The following is a 25607-nucleotide window of genomic DNA, read 5'->3' on the forward strand; positions in this document are numbered from 1 at the left end:
ATTAATTCAACATTCATGACTGACTGTAATTTGCTTGAGCAACTTTGTTGCTTCAGCACCACATTGCCTCATTAGACAGGGGGATGACTGGGCACAGGTTATGAAGTGATTTGACATTCTGAAGGCCGTATCTAGTAAAAATCAAGAAAGAAGAAAACAGAAAGGAACGAGTCTGTCCTGCTTATGAAAAGAGCAAGACAGCTCAGACTTGATCATTGGTATTTGTAAGATTTAATCTGAAATATAAACAGTAATGTCAGTACACATTTACATGAAAATATAGAAGCCAGGAAGTTGTCTAACAGAAGTGTCAAATGTGACAGCTAGTGATAGGCAGGCCTTTGAAACAGTTTCAACAATGTTCTCCCAAATTCTCAATTCTTTTTGTACATCAATATGAAAGAATATGAAAGATATGTCCAACAGATACCTTCACATGCAGCATGTATGGTTTTCAAGTTTGCATTCGCTTGAAACCATCTGAATTGTTGAGTAAAGTTGCCTTAGAAAACAGCACCAATCTACGTTTATCATCCTTAATTATTTGCATACTTGATTGATACCTGTAAGCATCATTGTTAGGCTGCAAATTGTTGTATGTGTATATGGAGCACAGTGTAAAAACGTCAGTGAAAATAAACATTGTTTTCCCTCCTGCTGGCAATGTTAAATCTATTTTCCATTTAAATGTTGCTTCAAGTTACAGAGACTGGCCAATTGTCTCACTAGTGAATAACCTGTCAATACCCCCCACTCCCTGACTACCAAATGATGTAGGTCATACCATAGCACACAAAATGTAAACCTACAGAACAGCTCTCGTTGACAAAGGTTGTGTGGCCAATTCTACTGTGCCCTCTGTTCTTTGGCCTCAGGCCAGCTCAGTATGAATGCCGATCCACTCTGCCAGGTTCAGTTGCACTAAGTCCAGTACTTAGCTAGTTATTTACTTGACTTTGGTGTTCCAGCACTGCAGCAAGTTCATCATTTGAACCTGAACACTTAAAAGCAGACAACTGATTCTTTGCAAAACACAGATTACCCTAGCCTTCACTGCAAATTCTCATGGGAAGAAAGGGATTAAGACGAATATACATGGGTCATGTACTTTGCTTTTTTAAAGCTTAATCATGTACCTTAATCATGTACCGATGGCTCAAACAATAAGCAGCCAAACTAGTCATTGACTTAAAGAGAAACAGTAGTCCCCTGTAACATCTCAAAAGCGTTCCCAAGGATCAGATTGTTATGAGGTATAGAGCTTTCTGTGGCAACTAGATTTAATTAAAATTACATTACAAAAAATGAAAATCAGTATGGCATAATGATATCACCATCATATCCGTCATCATCATTATGTGAATAATGTACATATCAATTGACAGTTTACGTTGGTACACATGTGTACATCATACCTGCAGACCTACTATGAACGTAGCCTTGCGCAACTCCCTTTAAATGCCCACGGGCCTGCTCAATACAGCTTGAAAAGTCTGAAGACGCCTCTCACTTCTCACTAGCATTGCAAAGGAGTTATTTTGTTAGTCTCGCTGCCAATACGCAATACTGAAATAACACTGAAACAGTTCAAGTACAGCGGTGCCTCCGACCCCCGCCCCACATCCAGCCCCCCAATGAGAGAGATGGGAAAGCTTAGTTCTTCAGGGTCCGTCTGACGTGAATGTAGCAACTAATGAGAAATGATAACATTTCTTTCCCTAGCATTCGAAGTGGAGCAGTTGGGAGACCCTGGAAAAGGAGATCTTACGCGACTTCGGGATAATATTGTAAATCAGAACAGCTGGCTGGCGGATTCGGACACGGTTGTTCTCCAGTATAGATTTGATCTTGTAGTTGTCTTTTTAACGTTGCTAGTTTAATTAATCTTCACAAACTAAGGAAAGTAATCCGTTTCTGCGCTGTGTTTGGATCAACAACTTCCTGGTTACAATCGACTTTCAGAACAGCTGGATCAAAAACGCTACACAGATAGAGTAACGTTAAAAGCTATTCGTCTTTTAAAATGAATAACAATAAAATTGAAAAAGAGAGCGAATCAAGTGAATTCACCAACCACGAAGAAGAGGTATGTACAAAATTTATCTGAAACATTTGCTGTGCCTCCTCCTAACATGGATCATTATATATCTTATAGGTAGACGGATACCTTGCTAAATAAAGGGACAATAGTCAGTTTAGTCACTTCAGCTTTACATCACAAATCATGTCTCCGCTGCTATGGCAAATGCGGCGGACTCGTCTGACCATTTAAAGCATACTCCCAGCTACCACTGTACTGAACTTTTTGTCACGCCGCGATGCCGTATTATCCGATATGAATGAAAAGAGAAAATGCGGTAATTTAAACCAACAGAAGCGCGAATTCTGATTAGATGGATTGGTTTTTTTGATAGCCAGGAATGTGTGTTGTACGTACGCATTTTACTTGTTTATAGTGTTACAATCATGTAAAGCCTTGCTGTTATTATTATTATTATTATTATTATTATTATCAGTAGTAGTAGTAGTAGTGGTAGTAGTACTAGTAGTAGTGTTATTGTATTGGTAGATTACAGTATTGTATTAATTTATTCGACTGTTGTAACAGTTTCTTTAAAAACAATACAGAGAAACTGTGACATGACTATCGAGTCTACTTATTTCCATATTGCCATTTTGTAGAGTAAGTGTACAGATTTTTAAAATATCATAATTATAATGATTTTGTTTTCAGCTGTGTTTATTTCGTTAGTTCTTTCATCACGTCAAAGACATTCTGATTAGAACATAGGCCTTAGAGCTGAAAAATTACATCACTTGCTACTGTTAAATAGCTTAGGTTATAATGAAAGTACTGATTATCTGTTTATTTTAGGATATTTCATTGTTTAAATAACTAAGGTTGGTCGGATCAAAACCCCACTTTTTGGCAATAAGGGATAGGCATTCCAAAGAGAAGGTTCCTATTGGCTGGAAGCAAAGAAACAGACATCATCTGTAGTTCAAGTGTCACGGTTACAAAGGGAAATCTGTCCTTATCAACGATAGACATGTTTGCATGGGAGCAATCCTAATCATATCTTTTATTAGTTCTTTTGCTTTTTAATTTCAGACTGATAGTGATTAATCCACCACAGTTTCAACAGGTAGTAAGGGCACATCCATCAGGACTTGAAATGAAATTGTCAGGACTTTTTTGGAATGATGATCCCGGTTTTGTGTTTCTTGCCAGATCCTGTGTGAGGTTGCACAATCGGGGTGTCTGATTTCCTATTCCTCCTACTAAGAAAATAGGTTCTGAGCTATGTCATTCCATTGAAGTCATACATTTTGGCTGTACTATCTCAGTCCTTTGATAGTAAATTGGCTCTTTATTTATTCCCAGAAGCCAAGTGATGAACTTTAAATTCATATCAAAACATTACTGACTCATTAATGCTGTATTATTATGGATTACTGGTACAGCATTGTATTCATGGTGTCTCTACTCCTAACTCCTGCACAGCTATCCACGGACTCCATACATATTACAGCCTCCAGTTACAGCTAATGTGTAATCTGTATGACATTGCGGTTTGTCGATCAAACAACAAAGGAGCGTGGTGAATTTTGTGGTAACCTACAGTAAATGGAGGTGGTCCTCATGGAAACTATGATTATGTCAGTCACCGGTGCTTAAACATTCCTGGTTTGACATAAACGCTCTGCAGGAACAAGAAAAAACAGACAGGACAGACACTTTTATCTGGCTGATGTCTCACAGATCCAATATTTACTGAAGGCTGAGGTGAAGGATTATCCTGACTGCATTATCTTAGTTACACACACGATACACACACGAAGTTAATGGTTGTGGTGATGGGACTGAGATTAACCAGGCTGTGCAAATGTATCAGATTCCCAAGTTTTATGGAGGGAAAGCTGAAACTCTGGTCTTGTGTTTCTAGATGCTTATCTCGGCCCTTGCGAGTGCTCTCACCTGTCTGTGTTCGGATTTAATGGGCATTGAGGTTGAACATACTCATCCCCAAGATTTCATGTCTTTGTACAGCAAAAAACATTTTGAACTAATCTGTAGGGAAGTGAACTAACACAACACCAATACAGACTCACTCCCACATGGGTACACATGTACACACACACACACACACACACACACACACTATACAGAGTTTTGACAGTCTCTTTGTGTTGTACAGTACCACATTTTGGGTCAGTGTTCATTCTTACATTGATCTCTGTCTATGCATTGATGTCAAAGGTTTGGGGAAGTATCAGGAAATCATGAGATTTCAGGCTCTTAAACTGAAGCAACAGATGCATTGGGTTCCCCTTGTGTTGCATGATGAATTATAGTGTATGCAGTAGGCCCATTGTGGAGTTTGTACTTTCTACAGCAGGTCATATGGTCATGCTGACCTTTTAAAAGATGTCTTCAAAGGGGGTTATTTAGGAGCAGCCAAGAAAATGAAGATGAAGTTGAATGAAACCACAAGGGATATGATAGCAGTTGGTGTTTACCCACCACAGTGTGGCTGGGGAATGTAGATACATTAACTAGAAATGACGGTTAGCGAATGGGGGGGGGGGGGGGGCTTCCTAGAATGGCAGCACAGAAAGGAAGCACAGGAAACATGGCTGCAGTCATGATGTAGACATGATTGAGCATCCCCCCCCCCCCCCCAGTCACCACCCACCCACCCACACACATACAGGCACAGTTGGATTTATTTATAAAGCCGCTGGGGGAATTGTCATCTTATCTTGGCCATTTGTTGGCCTTAAGACAAGAGGCCTTTGAAAGACAACAAGGCTGTACATGAATAACCACCCATGTGATGAGGCCGTTTCAAACTGGAAATTATTGATGTCTAAAAAAAAGGTGCAAAGCTACAGTATAGCTTTAGAACATGTCAGAGAGAAGATCCTGTACAGCAAACGTTAGCAAACATCTCACCAATCCAGCATTCCAAGTTCTCAGCAGTGTACGTTATTATAATTGGTGCTCTCTCTTTCTCTCTCTGTGTTTTTATGGAATATACTTACCTGTCTTAAGTAATGCATCCCCAGAAGTGGGTACGTGCAAAACTTTTATCAGCTTCACCACAACCATCTCATACTTGGCTCAGATCAAACTGTGATCGTGTTGTGGGGTTTAACAGCAAGCCAAATATTTATACATTTCTCTTTCTCCTTTGTGTATGTACAGTAAGATCAAAAGGCATATTGGAAGCCAGTTCACTGACGTCATACCCTTGCACGGTTCAGCACTTCATGTTCAGCCATATTGGGTACTATTGCACTGTACTCAGAGAAGTAGTAACACAAGTTAAAAGACTAAGCTGTATTAGTAAGGCTGATTACAGGAGTAATCTAACCATGGTCAGATGTGATTGTGAATGTGGACAATGGACAATGAGGCAGAAAGGTGTGAAAATGAAGCTTTGACCCAAATTGGATCTGTAAGTGTGCACAGTGCCTTATGGTTTTGGAAACCAAACATGACAGATGTGAATATAAAGAGGCTGGTGACTTCTGAGCTGAGCCCCTAGCAAGGAACAGTTGAGCCCAACTCATGTCCCTCGAAGAATTGGGCCAGGCCCCTAATCCATCACTTATTCTACCCCTGAACAAGCCAGGCCCGTGACACACAGCAAATGGTAACTAGGCGAGGCCAGGAAAGTAAGAAGGAAAGAAAGAGATAAGAAAGTCACACAGAAAGCAGAAAGCCAAGCCATGCCTTGTGGTAGTGGAGTTAGTCTTTTATTTAAGATGCAAAGCCAGTCACTCATACGTCTTCCAGCAGGGTATTGTAAACAACCCCATTCTATGCATGTGGGTGCAGTTTTAATAGAAGAGGATAACTCAGACATTTAACATGACTCCTGTCACCTTGTTAGGAGTCTGCAGATGGAGGTTATCCATTAGCCATAAGATGAAACATCAGTTTCAGAAAAAGAAAGAACAATTCCCCTGAGGACATGCATGAGTTTCTGTTTGGTTTGGTGATGGGAGAATAACACTAACCTGAAACTGATCTTCATTTGCATTGAGATCATTTGTTTTCATATCAGGGTTTTTAAGGTCTTACTCTGCTGTGATCATTGACAGAAAGACTTTCAGGCTATTAATTGTTAGTCTAAATGATTTGTGGACGTGGGAACAGTGTTGTGAGAGATCTGTGCTCCAGCTCATGAAAGGTGGTCCTTGGATTCATTCAAGGGCTTTTTTTGTTCCTCTTTTAAGTTGTTTTGGGCTGGCCTAGTGATTTATGTATTGAGCCTCAATTGGAACCTTCCCTATACCTGACTCCCAACTACAGTCCATAACTCAAAATGACCTGTAGATTGACCTGAACTCTACAGTTAAAATCTTCTTAAATTCCACTTCAAAACCTTGATGCTCAGGAGCAACTACTTTTGTTGATACTGTTATGCTTTTTGCTGCATTTGAAAAAAAAAATACTGTACTTGTAAAGGGACCAAAAATACAACGTACGACATGTAATGAATAAAGATGCATGTTTTGTTCTATATTTGTGCTGTATTAGTGCAGTTTCATTATGATGTTGAAAGTGGTTATGTGTTTTTCTTGCTCATGGTGTGTGCTTGATCAGGAAGTGCTGTTGTCTAATTTTGTTCCATTGTGCTGGTGAGGTGCAGGTCTGTGTATCTGTGGCTGTGCAGACTTGTGCATACCGGGGGCTAAGCGTTGACAGACAGTCTGAGGAGGTGGAATGATGACAGACAGATATCCCCACCCCCTTTTTCCTCTCTGTATGAGCTGTTCATTCCACTGACCGCAGAGACACCAGACCCTTTCCGTGACCCCCGCCTGGGAGAGACACTGACTGACAAGCCTCTGTCTGCCTGCCTGCCATTCACGTCCACTAAACCCTTCCTTGTCCCAAGGCTGCTTCAGTCAAGTTCAGCATTATGTGAAGAATTTACACTGCTGTGGTCTAGATGGTTGAGTAAATGTAACCTGAAAAAGCAACAACACCTATATAAAGTCCTAAGCTGGCAGTGTTACATGTACATGGTTGTATATGGTAGTACGGTTTAAGCACATCTCCATGGAGGAACATTTTGATATTGTACAGTGCAGTAGGCTTGATTGGAGAGTTATTATATGTGTGGACACTGACATTGAAAGAAAGTGAGGTAGTCTGACACAGTGTAGGTGACTGATTTTGTATTTGTGTTTAAATGAGATGCCAAGATACAGTATTTTAGTGTCATTATGAAGTTACCTTACACAGCACAGCAAGTAATGATTTATTGTAAGTCATCGCAATTTAAGAGTACTGTACATGTTTTTAAATAAACATGTTATGTTCTGCTTGACAGTACAGGCATCCAGTTTATGAAGATGTTTGTGTACAACAATCGTAAACATGTCACTATTAATTGTTTCACAACATAAAATCCAGATTTATGGCAAGAGAGAAGCAAGGATTTAAAAACTATAGCCATGCTGAAGAACTTCAGCAAAGGTTTTTTACCAGACAGGACCTGTGTTTAAGTTTGTTCTTTTGTTGCGTTTTAGTTTGCTTTTCATTGTCTCCCTCAGTGAACATGTGAAGGGGAGCTGAAGAAGATTATTTCACCCCTTGAATACATGCATCGTATACCTTGTCCTGCCTCTCAATGAACACGAGTCCAAAAAATGTGATTTGCGTGTTGCTGTTCTCCTTGTCCTCTTGTTTGTGAGCCGCCATGCAGTGCATGTCAAAATAATGGATATTTATATCATACTTCACGATTCATGAATCACGAATAAAGATAATTAAATCTTAAATATTTACCCAGTGTTACTATATTAATTTTTTTTACATAATCCCATATTTTTACATCTTTTTGTAATTTCTAGTACATATTCAGGATTGGAACCCTTGATTATATTGTTTGTTTTTTTGGGAAAAAAAAATTACTTCTCAATGTTCCAGTTTGCGACCTGGTTTCCAGGGACACACATTGTGATAAAAGAGGGGATCACCCACACCTACACCTCTTTTGTGGCAGTTTCCTTGCTTAACATGTATTGATATATCTAAATACAACTGTTACCCATGTCCCAACAGAAGGAATTACTTTTCTTTACCTTCAGTGAGTTGTATTTGAAAACAGGGAATTCAGTATATGGGGAATATGCTGTCTGAGACACGGATTGCTGATTACATGCCTGCATTCACAGGTAGTGGCCTCATACAGTATATACATAATTAAATCTGTATGCAGCCTGAGGGGAATACAGAGAAGTTTTCCTTAATAGGATCTGATGCTTCTTGCTTGGGGCACTGAAAGTTTGCAAACTGTTGCCAGGTAACCACACTGTGATTCTTGAAGTCTTCGGCTGGCTGGTGGTCTGCCTCCTGTTATTGTTCCAAGTGCTCTACTGTGTGTGTAAAAGCTGAGCTCCATAAATGGTAAATGATTTATTGGCACAAAGAGTCATTTAGCAGTATAGAGAAACATATATGCAGCAAGCTCTCAGCACCTTTATGAAGTGAGATTAAATAAACCACAGATGAAGATTTATCTCAAAATTAATTATCTTTAAAAAACCCTGTACTCCCTATAGCAATGTTAATCCTGCTTCAGCACAAAACATGAGTGACTTTGTTCCAGAATATACTAACCTGCCAAACCGCAACTTGGCAAAAGGCATGCCTGCCATCCCAGTAAACTATTGCTTCACTATGCTGTAAAATTTTTCCATACTGCCACATATGAAATGGCAAATATTTTAGTATATAACATTTTTCATTCATCAAAGTGTCTTTTAAAATTTAGGTGGTTATGGGACCAATTTGAAACTTTTAGGTTTTGATTGAAATATTGTGTGTTGTATAATTAAGTTTAAATGAATCAGCACATCAGACTACTAAATCCATATACAAAGACTACCTCTTCCCAGCACATTTGATCAAGAATGATTGTACCCTGCAAAATGTGGACCATCCCATTATTCTAAAAGCAAAGTGAATTTAGGCATGTTGTGGCTTTGTTTTAACTTGCTCTGAACGTACAAACTCCAAGAATATCTCCAAACCTCAGTGATATCACCAATAAAAAGGTGACTCAGTTGTAAAAATTTCTGATAGCTTGACTCTAAGACAAAAGACCCATAGACAAAAGCCCTTTTTTTTTCTCACTACCTGGTAATGAGTGTACTTTGGCTGGCTCCAGACTGTTTCAGAGAGCCTTTGTTCTAGCGCCGTACTGCTGCTCTATATGTGTGTGAAAGAGAGCAGTGCTTTGTGTAGTCCCTCTGTTTGCAAGAGGCAGCTCAAACTGATATCTGCTGTGTTTGGATTGATAAGATAAGGGGCGGAGGTGAGAAGGTCAGAGCCGACCCGTCCAACAGCAGAATGAATTGGGCTGAACGGCCTGTTTGTGAATCTCTAGGACATTCTCACCCTCTTTGAGTTCTACCACAGTTTAAATGTTGGGCAAGACTCTAATTTAGGGCATTGCCCATTTTCTCACATTTTATATATATATATGTGTGTGTGTGTGTGTGTGTGTGAGAGAGAGAGAGAGAGAGAGAGAGAGAGAGAGTGCACTTTCAAGTGAGTACTACTTTTTTTTCCCCCCACACTTGTTTAGTCAATGGTGGCAACCATTGGTGGTTTTTAAATATTTAGAAAGTGTAACCTACTAAAATTCATAACTCGGAGTTAAGGACAAAAAGCGTTATGTGCTTTTATTGTGGTTCAGATGAATCTGGGCCTCTGTTTATTTTTTGAGAGCTAGAGTTGTGATGTCATTTGCAGATAAAGACAAGGAACCAGTCACTTACTCGTTCTTCTTGCAATCTGGCCATGATTAATGAATGTTCAGTATTAGATTTCCTTTTGAGGATGTGAAGGAGACAGTAGGTACTATAGCATGCGTTAATGAATGCTGTTGTTAAGCAAACAGCATTCTTTCCTGTATGAATTTAGGCCTTTCTCTTGAAGTGGAAAATGATGACCGTTGGTATGTGAATGTGATTCATTGTGTTGCTCCATGTAAAATTTATGGTCTGTGGTCATAAAAGTAGATCTATTGTGGAAGTGTTCTACCTCTGTAGTTTTATCTCTGTTCAGCTCAGGATCTTGCATTTTTATCTTGATGGTCTATATTTACCAACCCACTTTTCATTGCATGTCAGTCTTGAAATGTTACTGACACAGTTGTGACAGAAGTTGTTTTTATTAGCATCTAGATGATCCAAAACAATCACTTGTTATAACAGATTGTAAACCCAAAAGAGGTGTAAGTCAAATGGTGCATGTGGAACCTGAATTAACACAGTGCACTTTTTAAAGGGACAAGTAGCTGTTTAAGTATGAGGGGAGATGTTTCTAAATGCTACTTGTGCATGTATTGCATTTTAGCTCTATAGTTTATTTATTTATCTTTTTATAGTTACAGTAGTCAGTAACTCTTCAGAACTGACTTTGCATATAGGTCCCCTTCCAGGGTGTTATGATGTGGTAACATTACATCACTGCAATTACCAAAGCTGTTCTCTATTTAAAATGTACTTACTGGTTTAATACCATAATCTGGAGATTTCAGGATATTTAAAAACCTAAAGCAACAGCCTTACCTTTCTGTTTTTCCTCCCCTGTAGGTCCGGACCCTGTTTGTTAGTGGTTTGCCACTTGATATCAAACCCAGAGAGCTTTATCTCTTATTCAGACCATTTAAGGTAAGCTGTGCATTTTTTGGAGCCAAGACATTTCACTTTTTTCTGTCACACCAAATGTTGTTCATAACTACCATGTGTTTCTGTAACAATGTGCATAGTGTTATTTGACCAGAAGATTGCATTAGTGCAAGATTTTTGTAGGGAATATACTGTATGTTTGTTCAGAGTTTAGTGTTCACTTATGTATTTTGTTAGTATTGACATGAAATATCACATTACTCCATGCATGAGTGTACTGTGTTAACAAATTGTTAAAATGCATTTGATCAATATCCAAGTGTCCTTCTAAGCATGACTACTGACAGTTACTTTTTTACAAGTCAACCTGAGGAACTTGTGACCAAGAGAGAATAAACACTCCACCTGGTCTCAAGTGGCAAAACTCCAGAGATCTCATTTCATGTAGAATCATGTCTCACCTGAAAAACAAAATCTCAGTCTCAAATTACTTCAAAAACCGAATGTGGAAAAAACAAGTCAGAGTTAATCACTGAATAGCATTACATTTGTCCTGTTTGAAAATCCCTGTCTGAAAAGTGATATGGCAAACAGCTGTTCTTTTGTAATTAGTTAAAATGATTAAAATGGATTTCATGCCTGTTTACATCAGATATGAATCTGATCTGAGCATTTCACTTTGTTTAATGCAGTTAATATTTAATAGAGCATTCCATAACTATGTTTAGTATTGCTTTGCTTTTCCAGGGCTATGAAGGCTCTCTAATTAAACTCACCTCCAAACAGGTAAGCACTCCAACTTTGGCAAAATAGTGATGTGAGGTGCATGTAAAAGAGGGAAATACCCTGTATCTCTGAGTTTTGCAAACCCCCATATGCTGTTTCATTATGAATTGTGGCCCTTTCCTCAGCACCTTTGTGATGTCAAGAGGTGCTTTGTTTGATACTTTGATAGAGCTGTAGTTTGACCAGATGTTACAGGAGACCTGATCATTCCTTGTTTTTCTAATGAGGTGAGGTCGTTTTGACCCTGGCTTCATTTTGTTTTGCTGGTCTGGATGCCATGCAGTCTATAATCTAGAGGACTAACTCGCAGGTTGGCAATTAGGCATTAATTTGGTTGGCATAATTTAAATTCAGCATGATTCTTTGCCATATTGGCATAAGCAATTCTCCTGATTTGGTATTTTTTGCTCATGTTATATTCACTATATTATATACTGCACATGTTATTATTAATAATATATATAATATATAATAATATATATAACATATAATATAATATATGTCGTTCTAAACAAGGCTTTCCCTCTGACAGAATGCCTTCGGTTTGCATTTCACAGCTTGTACTGTAATTGGGAAATTTGCCATGTCATAAAAAGATATTTAAAGGATTTAAACTGAAAGGCATGGATGACTTTGTAAAGAATCACATCTCAATTATAAAAACTTACCTATGTAATGAGGTATGTTTTGTTCACAGTGGGAGGAAACTTATACCTTCAAATTAACACAGGCTGTCAGAGGGAATTCTGTAGTGAGACCCTCCCTCAGCAGTGAAATGGGGTCAGTCAGGGGTAATGAGATTTGTATGAAAGCTGAGGTGGTTCCACAGTGTTTCTCTCGCTGTGATCTGGAAGAATTCCACCTGACTTCATTCCAGTAAAGATGTGATAAAAAATGTAACTCTTTTAAAATGAAAAACTTTTCCTGGAGAGAGAAAATGGATGTCTTTGAGCCATCATAATTTAGAGCTAGTTAAGAGTAAGCAGAATCCATCATGATTTATCTTAAATGGCAAAACATTGAGGAGAAAAACTGAAGTCAGATCTTTTCTTTTGACTCCCACAACCTTGCTGCATTCCTGTCATATCATTCTGATTCACAGTATTAATCTTGACTAATGTAAAGGGAGACAATAATGTAAAACAATCGATTCCAGCTCTCAGCGCAGGAGTGCAACCATCTCCATATATAGCTACAGATCTCCAGGCTTCTATTTATATTCCTGTTATGCTTCCTGGATTTTTTTTCTCTTTTTTTCTTCACCCGGTTAAAACTCTCCGGTCCCTTAAAGCCATCCCCTTCCCTGTCCAGATCACACAGCACAGCTTGGTCTCTGGGGAACAGGCAGCTTAGGGCTTTGTCTCTTGTGTACTGGAATTCTTCAGAATGGAATATCTGCTGTCCGGCAGGCCAGTATTTTCCACTGCTAGGTGACAGTCCCACTGGAGAGAGCTTCAGCTGGAGGCCTTGCCTGCTTGTTGCTTCACTGTTGCCTTTATTTGGGCAGTGGTAGGCAATGGTCTGCCTCACGATGGTTGTAGTTTTCTCCCAGAGGGCTTCCAGAATGTTGAAATCTCACTGCAATACTGAGGAAATGTACTGATCTTTCACGTTTCATGCCCCTGTCTGTTTGCTTTCTGCTTGGTAACATTTTAATGCACAGAACCCAGTGTACATTTAAGTAAACTGAAGGCAGTAATTGTAGTGAAGCTAAGGAGGCCTAATTCCTCATTTCTTCTTTTTGTCCTTTTGTTTTATAGCCAGTAGGATTTGTCAGTTTTGACAGCCGATCAGAGGCGGAAGCTGCAAAGAATGCTCTGAATGTAAGTACTTGAGCTTGCTGCTCCTGCCACTGTCTCTCTACAAGCTGAAAGTTTCGCTGCTTGTGAGTATGGTGGTGAATTTGCCAGTCACCTTTCCTCCCGCAGACCAGAGCATATTAAGAGACATGTTTGCACAGGGTGTCATTTGTTATGAAACCATCCCCGCTTCCTGTTTCATACCATATCAGAATTGTTACATTGAGCAAACAGAAATACTAGGAGTTCTTGTGCCTGAGTGATGTTACCGCTACTGATTTTGAAGAATGTTAGAAACTCAAACCTCCATTTGATTTGCGGTGCTGCAAAGAGAGAAGCAATGCTGGTGATAGACACTGGGTTTTGGAGTGAGCCTAATGATCTGAAATTCTCACAAGATAAGCAGGCCCTGTTGTCTCTCTGGAGTTTGCAAGGTCAATTGTATCAGAATGCATGAGAATGAGAACTTTTTTTCTGGGCTGAAATCAAAGCCATTAATCTAGGCTCTTCTTTAATCTGAGTTAATTCGAGCAGGAGCATTTGCATGACTCTTGAGGAAATCCTAGGGAGAACAGGTGAATTCTTTAGAGCTGTTAAACAGTGTTGAACAGAGGAATGCCCAAGAATATTTTCAAAAAATAATTCCAACTGCATTTTAAAACTTGTTTTTAGTTTTCAAAAGAAGCCATCACCACTTAATAAAAAAAATATGTAAAACATATACATATCATAATGTAAATATAAATATCAGTTCTGTTACTTTCACCTTTTCCTTAACATATACAGTATATGAAAGCACCTTGGGACCGCAGAGTTCATAGCAGAGGCTATGCAGGGGATAATATTGAGGCCGTCAGGAAGTGTTGAAGAAAGAAAAAACTGCAGACTTGTTCTGCACATTAGAATGTTTAGTTTAGCAGGCTGCAGAATTATGGAGGCATGCTGTCTTTCATTTTCATCATTACTTCTAGTGTGTAAATGGAAAAAAAGAAACACCAGTGCAAGATGTAAACAATAAGTGAGAGACAGCATGAGAATATGAAATCAGTTAATTATCTTTACTGATACAGTTATGCCAACCAATTCTGGACATTCAGGATGCACTAACTGCAATTAGACTTCGTCACCCTCTTTTCATCTTCTTCTGAAACACCCTCCAAACAACTCAGTGTACCTGTTATTATATTGTCGACTTGCTATCCCACTGTAGTTAAGCTCCCTTCAGGAGCACTGTGAGTGCCTTCAGGTTCTACCATAGTGCATGGCATGCCCTCTGGGACACCTTTGTGCTCAGGTTGAAAAGCAACTCTCGCTCTGCATGAATCCTGCTGGCTGTGTTTTTGAAGACAATAAAAGCACTCTTATTGGGTTGATACGGGGGTGAGTAGCCACTGGCATCTCTGTTGATTTCCAGCTCAGCAAACAAACACAGCCTTTGTTCCAGATGAAGAGGACTTTGTTTATGCGGTGACATATTTTTAGATCTACTTGGAGGAGAACCTAATTGAGTATGAAAAGTTTTGAGGTGGAAGAGTTGGTTTTCATATTGATCACATAAAAGAAGTAACCTCAGGAGTGCTGAACTGAGTCAAAATTTGTTGTCTTTCTCCACCCCCACCAACACACACACGCACTCACACACACACACACACACAGACGCACACACACACAATACGCATGAGAATCTGGAGAATTCATGTGTGATTGAACCCTTATCCATTGGTGCTTGCACTGTAAATTGCTTGGGGTTGTAGTGCTGGAAAACACTAAGAGTTCATGAGGACAAGTCAGTACAGGATGGCCACCTTGGGGTTCCATGACACACTTGACATTCTGCTGGTACACACACACACACACACATCCACATCCCACAGAGTGTCTACCTTACAGGCCCAAAGACCAAGAGCAAACTGTGGCGTAGTCACTGATGGAATTAAAGGACACAGGATGACGCTCAGACAGCTTTGTTCCAGTCTGTGGTCCATGTGGAACTCATTAAAAAATGTTGATTCGACATTATGTCTCATCTGAGCAATTATTTTACAATTTTCAGAAATAAAAAAAACCCAGAAACCTCACTTTTATATGGTATTTCTGGTGTGATCTCATAAGCAAAGACTAAACTAAACAAATAGCCATTTTTGATTGTGATGCAAATATTGAAAAATATTGTAAGTAAGTATTTAAATTGCGATTATGATTTGTGCATCAACAGCCTCTGCTTTCACATCCTTGCAATAATGGGAGATTGAATCTGTAGAGTATTGTTAACTGCCATCTTTGAAAATACAGAATTCTTAAGGCAATAACATATCGGGGCAAAAAGGCACATGGAGAGACAATCTGTCCTCAGAAAACATGGAATATAATTAGGAAATATAGCTGCAAGCAGTGATTAAACAAGGCCTGGTGGAAGCACATGCACCATTAGGAATAAAACAGGACGGCATTTCGGAATTTCACAGCATAGAAAAAATACATACAGAAATGTTTTAGTGATTGGGCCTGCAGTTAATCCACAATAGCCATTTAGGCATTACACACAAACATCAAAATGGTATTCAAATGATCCTCCCATTTATAGTCATCATTGGGGAGGGAGCCATGTTGTTTGCCATGTAAAGCATGAATTAAAACTTTAAGTCATGTGTATTTGCGTTCCCAGTTCATGAGGTTTAAAGCTTTAAGGGATGTAATGTAGGTCTAAAAATTGTGTGCTGATTTATTACTTCAAATTTATAGCAGTTATATGATGAGAAGAGAAGAACAACAGCACAACACCAGTTCTCACATTTGGAATCACTCAGTCAGCAGTGAAATTGTGTAATGAAAGAGTGTAATTATTCCACCATATCTGATGAATTAGAACCATGTATTAAAAATTCACTTGGTATGATAATGACTGAAAGACCATGTTCTACTTCCTTTTCCCAGAGGGAATGAATGTTGTTACACATGCTTCAAATAAGTTATGAGTCAATACTTTATTTATTTATGAAAGGAACTTCTGTCCACTCTTGCTACCACTTAGTCGCTCTCTACATGTGTCTCATTTGACTATAGGGTGTGCGTTTTGACCCAGAGATTCCCCAGACCCTGCGGCTGGAGTTTGCCAAGGCCAACACCAAGATGGCCAAAAACAAGCTGGTGGGCACTCCCAACCCCCCTCCATCCCAGCAGAGCCCTGGGCCTCAATTCATCAGTAGAGACCCCTGTGAGTATGCCTGTCATTGTGACAGGATCTTCCTCACTACAGTGGGAGTGAATCGGCATTTCCTAGGTAAAATCCTGAAGTTTGTGGCCATGTAAATATTACATTCTAAGATCCGGCCATTTTAAGTGTTGTTCTCACTCAGAATGTGGTGACATACATTTGATATTCATGTTTCATTCTGTTTGATAAATGTGTTATTCTGCATGTAATTCATATGCAGCCCAGAGTTACTGAATATATAGGTTGTTTCAATACAGTCATTTAGAAGGCCTCTTAGTCTGGGGTTTGTTCAAAGGTAGTTTTAGACAAGTTTACACATGTATACACTCACGTATACACAGACACACACACACACACACACACACAGCAGACAACAGCAGGAACTTGATTTCAAAGAGTGATTTATAGCCTGAGAGTTATGCATGCACAAGTCCGATAAGGCATGCTGTGTGACAAAGTATATGTACTTGACTGTTTCCCAGATCACTCTTTGATTTGCAGACGTGACCAACAAAGCAATATGTTCATTCATTAAACATACCAAATAGGCCAGGCCCACGTCTTACTCTGTACATACTGTAGGCTCCCATATTGTACACATACATTATATTCTTTATTTAAAGCCTCTTTCTCACTCACATAGTTCAAGCTGTGCTACGTGAATTTCTGTAGAGTATAGTCAGCGCAGTGTTTACGTTCTGGAGAAATACTTTGTTAAGTGTTAAGCAAACACTGTGATGCTGGCATTGACAGCTGTACGTAAGCTGGCTGTGGACACGCACTGTTGTGCATTCCTACCAAATGACTGAGCTATTACTGGGAGTATTACATGAAGTCAGGGAACATTCCCCTGTGGTCCACTGCAGAAATATGGAAGGAAACAATTAACTGAAACACTGATGTAATGGTCAACCAATCATGTAAACCAGCTGCAATTTTCTGATGGTGGGTTCGTTTTCAATTCAGCTAAACTACTCTGATAAGAACAGTTTACAAGATACACAGTCTTAGTCTCTGTTCCGTCTCAATATAGAATATAAGAACGCGTTTAGTGTTACCACACGTTTCAACTGACTGAACCACGTGGCCATTTGTATTTGATTCTGTCTGACCTTTATCATGTATGTTTGTATGCATGTAAGTGTTACAATGAGCCTAATAACTATCACCTGCAGGTCAGACCCCATGATTCATGGGTTTATTTAGGGAATAGAAGAGTTTCGAAAAGGCAGCATTGTGTGTCTAGGCTTGTCTGCTCCTTACTTGTGCATAACATGAAGCCCTGAGTGCCATTTTATGTCTCTTGAGGGGAATCATGTTCGCCTTTGACACAAAAGGAGATCCATTAATTGGGAAATGTGTTGGCTCGTTATTAAAATTATTAGCTTTTACGTACTTAAGGAACAATTAAGCAGTGTTCTGTGCTGCATAAAATGAGAAGGCCTTTGGGCATCATGCTGCCTTTCAGTATTCTGTGAGTGTTTACTTAGAAAGGCTCTTGTCCCAATGATTATTAATCTCTTCATTTCTCTGTTGGGAAGATCATTATTCCTCGCTGGCTATAAACAGGAACCGGTCTGTGTGTTTGTGTGACATTTTGAATGCAAATCAGTCAGCACTAGTTTTGCATTTCCTCGACATTGTCTCTGATTTCTGGTGATGAAAAAAGTCCCCTGTTGTTTGGTCCAGTGATTCTTCTCTCACAGTCTCTTTTTCATCTCATTCCTTACCCACTCTCCTCTGTCCTGTCATGTGTCACATGGGCACTCTCACCCTCTCCCTCCTTCTTGTTTTCGCAGATGAGCTCACAGTCCCCGCACTTTACCCCAGTAGCCCCGACGTCTGGGCCCCATACCCCCTGTACCCGGCGGAGTTGTCTCCTGCTCTGCCTCCCGCTTTCACCTACCCCTCTTCGCTGCACGCTCAGGTAATCCTCCTGAGTGCCACTCTGCCTCACAGAGCCCCTCCCACCCACCACGCATCCACCCACACAGCTGCAACACACACCCCCTTAGTCTACTAATCCCAACCCCCCCCCCCCCCCCCCCCCCCCCCCCCCCCCCCCCGCCCCACACACACCCTGCAGCTGCCCGACTGTCTTGTCGCTATGGTGATTACTTCTTCCACTCAACCCACCCTCCTGAGAGACCCACCAGGGCTACACCCTCACAATCTGACTGCATTAGCAGCCCTCCAGCAATCTAGCATAAACAAGCAAGATACTAGAAAATAAGACATTTAATGATGTGACCAGGCCTTTCAGCTCACACAAGCTTCTCATTTAACCCATAAGTTAGTGTGTCTAGCATTATGTCTAGCCTAGTCTTGAACGCTGTTAACATTCTTTGTGTTCACAATGAATCCTTGTGAACAATTCCATGTATTATTAATTCTCTGCTTGGAGATAAATATTGTTCTTTGACAAATTTCCAACTAACTCCTCTTCTTCAACTGAAAGAACTTTATATAGCTCCTGTGGTCCATTTGTATCAAACCCTTGATAAATTTTAAAAAGCTCATATCTGAGTATATTTTTTTTTCTGAGAAGAGCTCAAGTTTCATAATTCTCTCTTCCTAAGTTATGTGTATTAAAGGAGACTTGTCTTGTTGCCCTTCTCTACACTTTTTTGAGAGCCCACATATCCTTCTTATAGTGGAGAGCCCAAAAATTGTCACAGTGCTCTAAATATCAATATAATATTATTAATACCACAACTTATTGATTCCCTAGAGGTGTTCTTCAGTGGAATAGACTGATTTCTCATGTTGTGTTTGTGATGTTTCATTTCAAAGAAATCCTTTTCCTTTTTTATTTCATTTTTCTATTTACAAATAGCTCCCAAGTGGATTGAATAGTAATTGTTTAGTACAGTGCTGAGCCATCAGCACCAGGTTTTAAGCACATTATATGCTCTTCCAGCCTTACCACACCACACAGCTGCCCTGTACCCACCCACCTTTGTGACCCCTTTATACTGACACCTGGTTATACTGAGATGCAGCTAAAGCCTTTATCAGAGATACAAGAGCAGCATACAACACACCATTAGTGCTGCTCCTATCTGTTCACCTGTATTCCCAGGCCCAACTCTGCAGGCAGTGTAAGCTGTATGGGCTCAGCCAGCAGCCTGTCTCCCATTGATTAGAGCAGCATGCAGCCATGACCTATTTTATCTGTCAGCAGAGGGCCCTTTTCACCATTAATCTCACTACTTTTCTTTGAGTTCAAACTGATCGCTGTTTGAACAATTCTCATTAATTTCTACGCCGAGGAACCTGGTAATGAATCAATGCCTGACATGAGAAAGTAGGAGCAGCCGTTTCGCTCGGTGCACACTGTACATTCACAGCAAGATACCCAGGGTACTTTTCTGAGAGAACTCTAAAACCACTCAAGCTTCCAAATTACTTTAGTGTTCTCTGCATGGGCCAGCACGTCAGGCTGACAGCTGCATTGCCAGCTTCTGAGCCTGTGGTTTCAGAACAAGCTACGAAACTTGCTTTTCGGTTCATTCTGCAGTTTGTCTGATTTGATAAGGGTATTGATCATTCATACACACAAACAAATGTTTTTACCTAGATACCCACATATATCTTCATTGATTTCCTCCTATCCTACCATTTTTTTTTTTTTATGAGTAAGCAGTATGTCCTTCGGATAGAGGTTATGGAGGGAAAGTCTCTTGGTGGAGGTGAGTTGATGACGCATTGTCCCTCTCTGATTGGGGAGTCAGGTGTTGGCTGCTAGTGAGGGTTTAGATTGACACCAGAGGGGGTGGGTGCTGGGGGGGAGGGGGAGGGGGCGGTGTGGTGCACCTCAGCTGAACTCAGGGTGTTGAGTGAGCGCGCCCATGTGCAGTGGCGTACACACACAGCTGGGCTGCCTCCTGCGGGTGGGGGAGGGTTCAGGAGGTGAGCTGGTCCCCAGCCAGGTGAATCAGCCGCTGTTTTTGTCTGTGCGCAGATTCGCTGGATCCCTCCTGCCGACAGCACTCCTCAGGGATGGAAGTCCAGGCAGTTCTGCTGAAACCACTGTGAGTGTGACACGCCGACAAGCACAAGCTGTGCAGGGGCTTGACGCAGGTGCCAGATACGGCCCTCTCCCTCTCTAAATGAGAAATCACCATCTGCATCTTCTCATGTAAATACTGCACCCTTTCTCAGGGAATCTCAAAGAACAGAGCTGTCTGATTGTTCCATCTTAGGATGAAATCACACTGTGCAGTCACATGATTAGTGCTGCACACACACCAAGCAAAGCATATTCCACTATCTAAAGACCTTGTTCTTGTCAAACTCAAAGTGATGCTAAAGTGATCCAATAAACAGGAGAATAATACAAATAGAAAATGTAATTATACAGAAATAATATAAAATATGTCTAATAACAATTGTGTGTGTGCCCAGAGCAATGCATGAAGATATGTAGAACTTCTTTGTGCTCATATTACAGTTGGGAGTTATACAGTTACAGCATTGCAGTCACAGGCTCCAGTATATTCAAGGAGGATTTCAGTTTTTTTTTTTTTGTCCAGTTGTTGTTTGGCTGGGTACTCAATTGATGTCATGTGCTTTCTTTGATATGGGGCATCAAAGGCAATGAATCAAACAGAATTCTGAACCAAGTCTGAGGCTATAATTTAAGGCCTGAAGATCTGAATGAACTGCAGCTGAACCGCAGAAGGATACCTGCTGTTGAAATGCCCACCAAAGCTACCTTTCACCCCTCACAATGCGCCACAGGGACTGTATATGGGTGTACGTTCATGCCTATAGCACTATATGAAGTATCCCATCAATAGACCTCTTTGTCACTCACTAACGCTGCTCTTCCTGCTTATGTCAAAACAGCAGCAGCATCACTTCGGGCTGTCTGTGTGTGTAGAGGAGAGCAGCTTGCACCTGTATTCTTTTTGACCAGCCATAGATGTTATTCACAGTTGATGCCGCTTTTCTCAGTAAGGCATCAGTCTTTCCAGGGTCCCACTGGGCTAGTAGAGAGGGTACAGGAAGAGGCATGCTCTTTGGGCTCCCTGGGGTGGACAAGACAAGGGCGTGGGTGACTGCCAGGAGGCGGTGTTGATTGGCGTGATTTCTTTGTGCCTCCAGCTAAGGCACAGGCCATTCTCAGCGGGGAGAAGGGAGGCAAACGAAAATTGAGGGTAAACAAAAGCCAGGCCTCCTTATCTTCCCTCATGAAATTTCCTCTGGAGGGGGGGGTACGAATAAGACCTCTCAGATGGGAGGGGAACGCAGCAGATGCGCAATCAAATAATTACATTTCTTTAAAGAAAAGTGACAGCCATTCCTGTGGTCATCCCTCTTCAGGAGCTCATATCTTTTTAATCAAAAGCAGTTTATATTAGCTTCAGCTGGGAACTATGTTAACATTAAATTCATTTTCATCGTATCTTCTACCCTGGAATTATTTTCAGTCTCGTTAACTATTTAACCCTTTCGAGCTAAATTCCTGTATTTGGCTAAGGTATATTAGTGTAAACTAAAATACACAGAACAGCATGCTTAATATCTTTCTGATTGGTAGTGCTTCAAGTGCAGAAGTTTGCAGCTGTTTCATTTGGTTTAATCTCCATGGTAACAAATAAAGCTTGCTGTATCTGCTGTGTCACTTCCCATCTCATGTTTCATTCTGGACTTCAAATGAAAACAAATCCTCATAGAGGTACAGTATTCAAAGGTTTTTATGCCGGACCTTTTTTACTGAAGCAACATGTAGACACACAGTTGCAATAAACTCTCATTACTCCTGACCTTTTCATGTTGGCTGTGATAAATGGACTTAGTGATTTGCCATTTATGATTTTCAAGCGCATAATGTAATCAAGTCTACAGTACTATTATGTGCATACTTCATCATTCACTTGAATCAATAAGCAGGCAAATGCAACTTACATGATCTGTTATCTATCAATTCAACGTTAAGACAGTAATAATAACAATAATAATAATGATGTGTATAACATGTATTCTTCTGTATCTTGCATATTATCAGTGCATATTTTCTATTTTTGTAAGACACGCTTATCTGTGGCAACAGAAAATAGAGTGTTTAGTATAGAAATGGGATTACAACATTGACCTTGAATTTCTGCTAAAGATCAACTGCAATACATATAATAAGACGGAGGTCCAATATATGATGACACGTCATGGTCCAGCTGTGGTCTCTGACCAGACATGGCAGCTCAGGCTGTGGACCTGAGGGCTCAATATGGCTACAGCAGGAAGCACGGTCCTGGGAGACTGCATGTCAGAGCAGTAAACAGCTGAAATATGATATTTCACAGAGAGTCTCACAGCTTCACTTATTAATCACCTGGCCACAGGCCTGTTAATGTCGTTTTCTCAATGAAACTCCAAGGCTTAATAGCAGGCGCCTGTAGATCTGATTCCAGGGAATGTCATATGGGACAAGACTTCAAGTGTGGTTTCATATGCTTTTGCTGGAACTTTGTGAACATGTGAATTACTTCTGGCCACTCTTCTTAAAATGTTTATTCCAATTTGTGAAAATCTCATTCCACATTCATGATTTCATTTCTCAAATTGAAGAGACAATGAAAGCTCAATGGAAAAGGATCCATCTTCACTGTCCAAATTGAGCTGAGATGTTTGCATACAGATAACAGTGCATCACAGCTACTCAGCAGGGGACATGTTACATGATGGCCCAGATAGGCCAGCCATTCCTGTCCAGTTTATAAATAATTCCCACTTGAGAGATGGGGCTATGAGCTCCTTCTGAGGTCTATGAGCTTTCTTTTAATAAAGAAGTATGATTATCCACCAAAGTCCTGGTGTAGCAGCTTGTTGAGAAGCCAAATATGAATTACCAAAAACTTCACTCCAAAGCCTGAAATATGCCTCACATTATATGAGCCCTGTCAGGGTTCAAACTATGTGCTGGTCTGTTAGAACCACAATACAACTCAAAAGGTTCTGTTTGTGATCCTTTCATATTAAAGTAATGCAGGTACAGCTCTAACATGTAGGACAAGCAACAAGGCAAAGGATGGAATTTATATTTGGGCTACAGCGATGGCTCTGAATTGGGTATAGCATAGTTCCACTGAAAGCAAACTTTGGGCAGTACCACATCAGTCACCTGTAAATTAAAGGCTATATTTGTTTAAAAATACAGAAAAAGAGGAACATAAGGTTACTGTAATTTTTTAAAAAATATTCACAGTTGTACACTAAACTCATTTGATGAACCACGAGTCACATAAACAATTACAATTTACTTCACACTAACGATTTCCTGTGTAAAGATGTATAACATACAAACTGAAGCTTTGTCATACTTTTTTTAAGAAGCTGCCCCCTGAATCACCCCTAATTACAACCATTGCCAAAGACATCTATTTTTATCCAGGCATCTGTGCTGACCTCTCCCACTGTTGTGTCAGTGGGGTTTCAGCCATTATTGAGGGGAGGGGGTTATTAAATAGAAAGTCTTTTCTAACATGAGGCAGGAAATAACAAACTTCCTCTTGTCTTTCTCAGGATACAAACTCACTGGTTCATATAGTAGTAGTACATTCAGTTTTGTTCATGTTATGATGAATATGCACAGTGATGTGGTAAAATCAATGCAAAATCTAGATATAACCCCCTGGTCATTATACATATGGTGAATAGACAATAGATGCATTGGAGCCAATGCGAGTGTTTTCGAGGTTGTGAAAGAGAGCTGTTTTCTGGCTCCGCAGGTATCTGATGTGTGATGGTGGCCACGTTTGGTCTTGATTGTTGATCTAACTTCTGAAGTCCAACCAGGAGGATTCCCAGCCCAGTTGACTAAACTGTGGACTGCTGGTGAGTGTTCATCCCATCCAGAGTGTGAGAGCCATGGGCTTCTCCTATTCAAAGGAAGATAACAGTCCTGAGGATCTCACATGATGTTTTCATGTGATGACATCTAATGTGCTTTCAGAAGCTTTGGACAAACCAACATATAAAAATAACCATCACGTGGACCCTTATTATTCACCCTCAGATTTTAAAGGACACTTTCACAAAGACCATTCGTGCTTGTACATCAGCATAGATCATATCTCCTCAGCTCAGGTGTACTGCCTTAATAATTTGAGTTTCCCCCATAAGCCACTAAGTATCTACAAAGTGAACAGGATTCTCCCAGTATGTGGCAGCCCTGCGTGTTTTGATTAGCCAAGATGAGGCTGAAGTAGCGTGTCCATGGTAACATCTCTCTCTCTCTCTCTGGTTCTTCCAGGCGACAACACCTCTGTGGGCCTCAGGACCTTCAAGACCTCAGCCTCGATCACACATCTTCCCATCGCAGCAACTCTCTCCCTCTCCTTTTTTATACTGTTACTTACTAAAGATTTCTTTTTATTATCATTGTTATTATTAATATTATTATTGTTGTTTCTATGATCATTATTATTATTATTATACAAGTTAAAGCATGACTTGCCAAAATGATGCTGTACATTTTTAGATATTTTGAGGAAAAATACAAGTATTTTTATATTAAGCAAAAGTTCTAAATTGTTGTGTTTGTTATGTTGTGTTGGTCCATGTTAAGAAGGAATGCCCTCATATGGTGCTGCAGTCAATAGGTCACAAAAAATGTAACCGAATGAGGGACGTGAAGCGCAGTATATGATAATAATAATCCAATGGATCCAAAATTATTTAGAGGTGTTTTGTTTTCCATATTGCTTGGGCTTCCTCAGATCAAGTCCTTTGTAGTTTTATCCTTTCAAAAATGTATGTGTTAATTGCGAACTAGACAACGGAACATGCAACGGAAAAGGCCAATTTTTTTTTTAATATACCACAAGCGCAGTGTACCAGAGCAAGCTTGCCTTACTGTTTAAGCTTTCTGTTTTGATACCAGCTTGGTTTAACTTGAGAACTCAGACTTCTGTGTGGAACAAAGCAATGCTCTCACTCAGAAATAGGAGAATGGGTCATTTTTCTAAGGGTTTGTTTTTTGGCGTGGATTTGCTGCAGGTTTCTTAGCTCACAGAGCAATCACTACTTTGTCAAAGTTAGGGCTTCTCTGTGTGAGTCTATGGAGATGGCGCAACATTGTCCCCACCCATCCTGAAAATGTGAAATGATTATCAGTAACTGTGACCTTAAAGAACAAATATTAA

The 25607-nt window shown here is 40.1% G+C and overlaps 1 protein-coding gene across 1 annotated transcript; it reads left to right on the top strand.

Moving 5' to 3' along the window:
* The first annotated feature begins 1618 nt into the window (after positions 1 to 1618).
* On the top strand, positions 1619 to 24793 carry LOC118793365 (RNA-binding protein with multiple splicing-like). Its single transcript, XM_036551516.1, has 9 exons — positions 1619 to 2086; positions 10624 to 10701; positions 11407 to 11445; positions 13206 to 13268; positions 16308 to 16458; positions 18258 to 18385; positions 20423 to 20492; positions 24192 to 24297; positions 24716 to 24793. Exons 1-7 carry the CDS (start codon positions 2024 to 2026, stop codon positions 20483 to 20485), a joined length of 585 nt encoding a protein of 194 aa, XP_036407409.1. The 5' UTR covers positions 1619 to 2023; the 3' UTR covers positions 20486 to 20492; positions 24192 to 24297; positions 24716 to 24793.
* Positions 24794 to 25607: the final 814 nt, after the last annotated feature.

The sequence above is a fragment of the Megalops cyprinoides genome, chromosome 18 (assembly GCF_013368585.1).
Source record: "Megalops cyprinoides isolate fMegCyp1 chromosome 18, fMegCyp1.pri, whole genome shotgun sequence".
Classification (NCBI taxonomy): domain Eukaryota; kingdom Metazoa; phylum Chordata; class Actinopteri; order Elopiformes; family Megalopidae; genus Megalops; species Megalops cyprinoides.

Excerpts from the sequence above, each read along its gene's own strand:
- LOC118793365 (XM_036551516.1), top strand. The coding sequence starts at position 2,024 with ATGAATAACAATAAAATTGAAAAAGAGAGCGAATCAAGTGAATTCACC. Across the intron at positions 11,446-13,205 it reads TTAAACTCACCTCCAAACAG|CCAGTAGGATTTGTCAGTTT; the intron begins GTAAGCACTCCA and ends TTTGTTTTATAG. Across the intron at positions 16,459-18,257 it reads ATTCATCAGTAGAGACCCCT|ATGAGCTCACAGTCCCCGCA; the intron begins GTGAGTATGCCT and ends TTGTTTTCGCAG.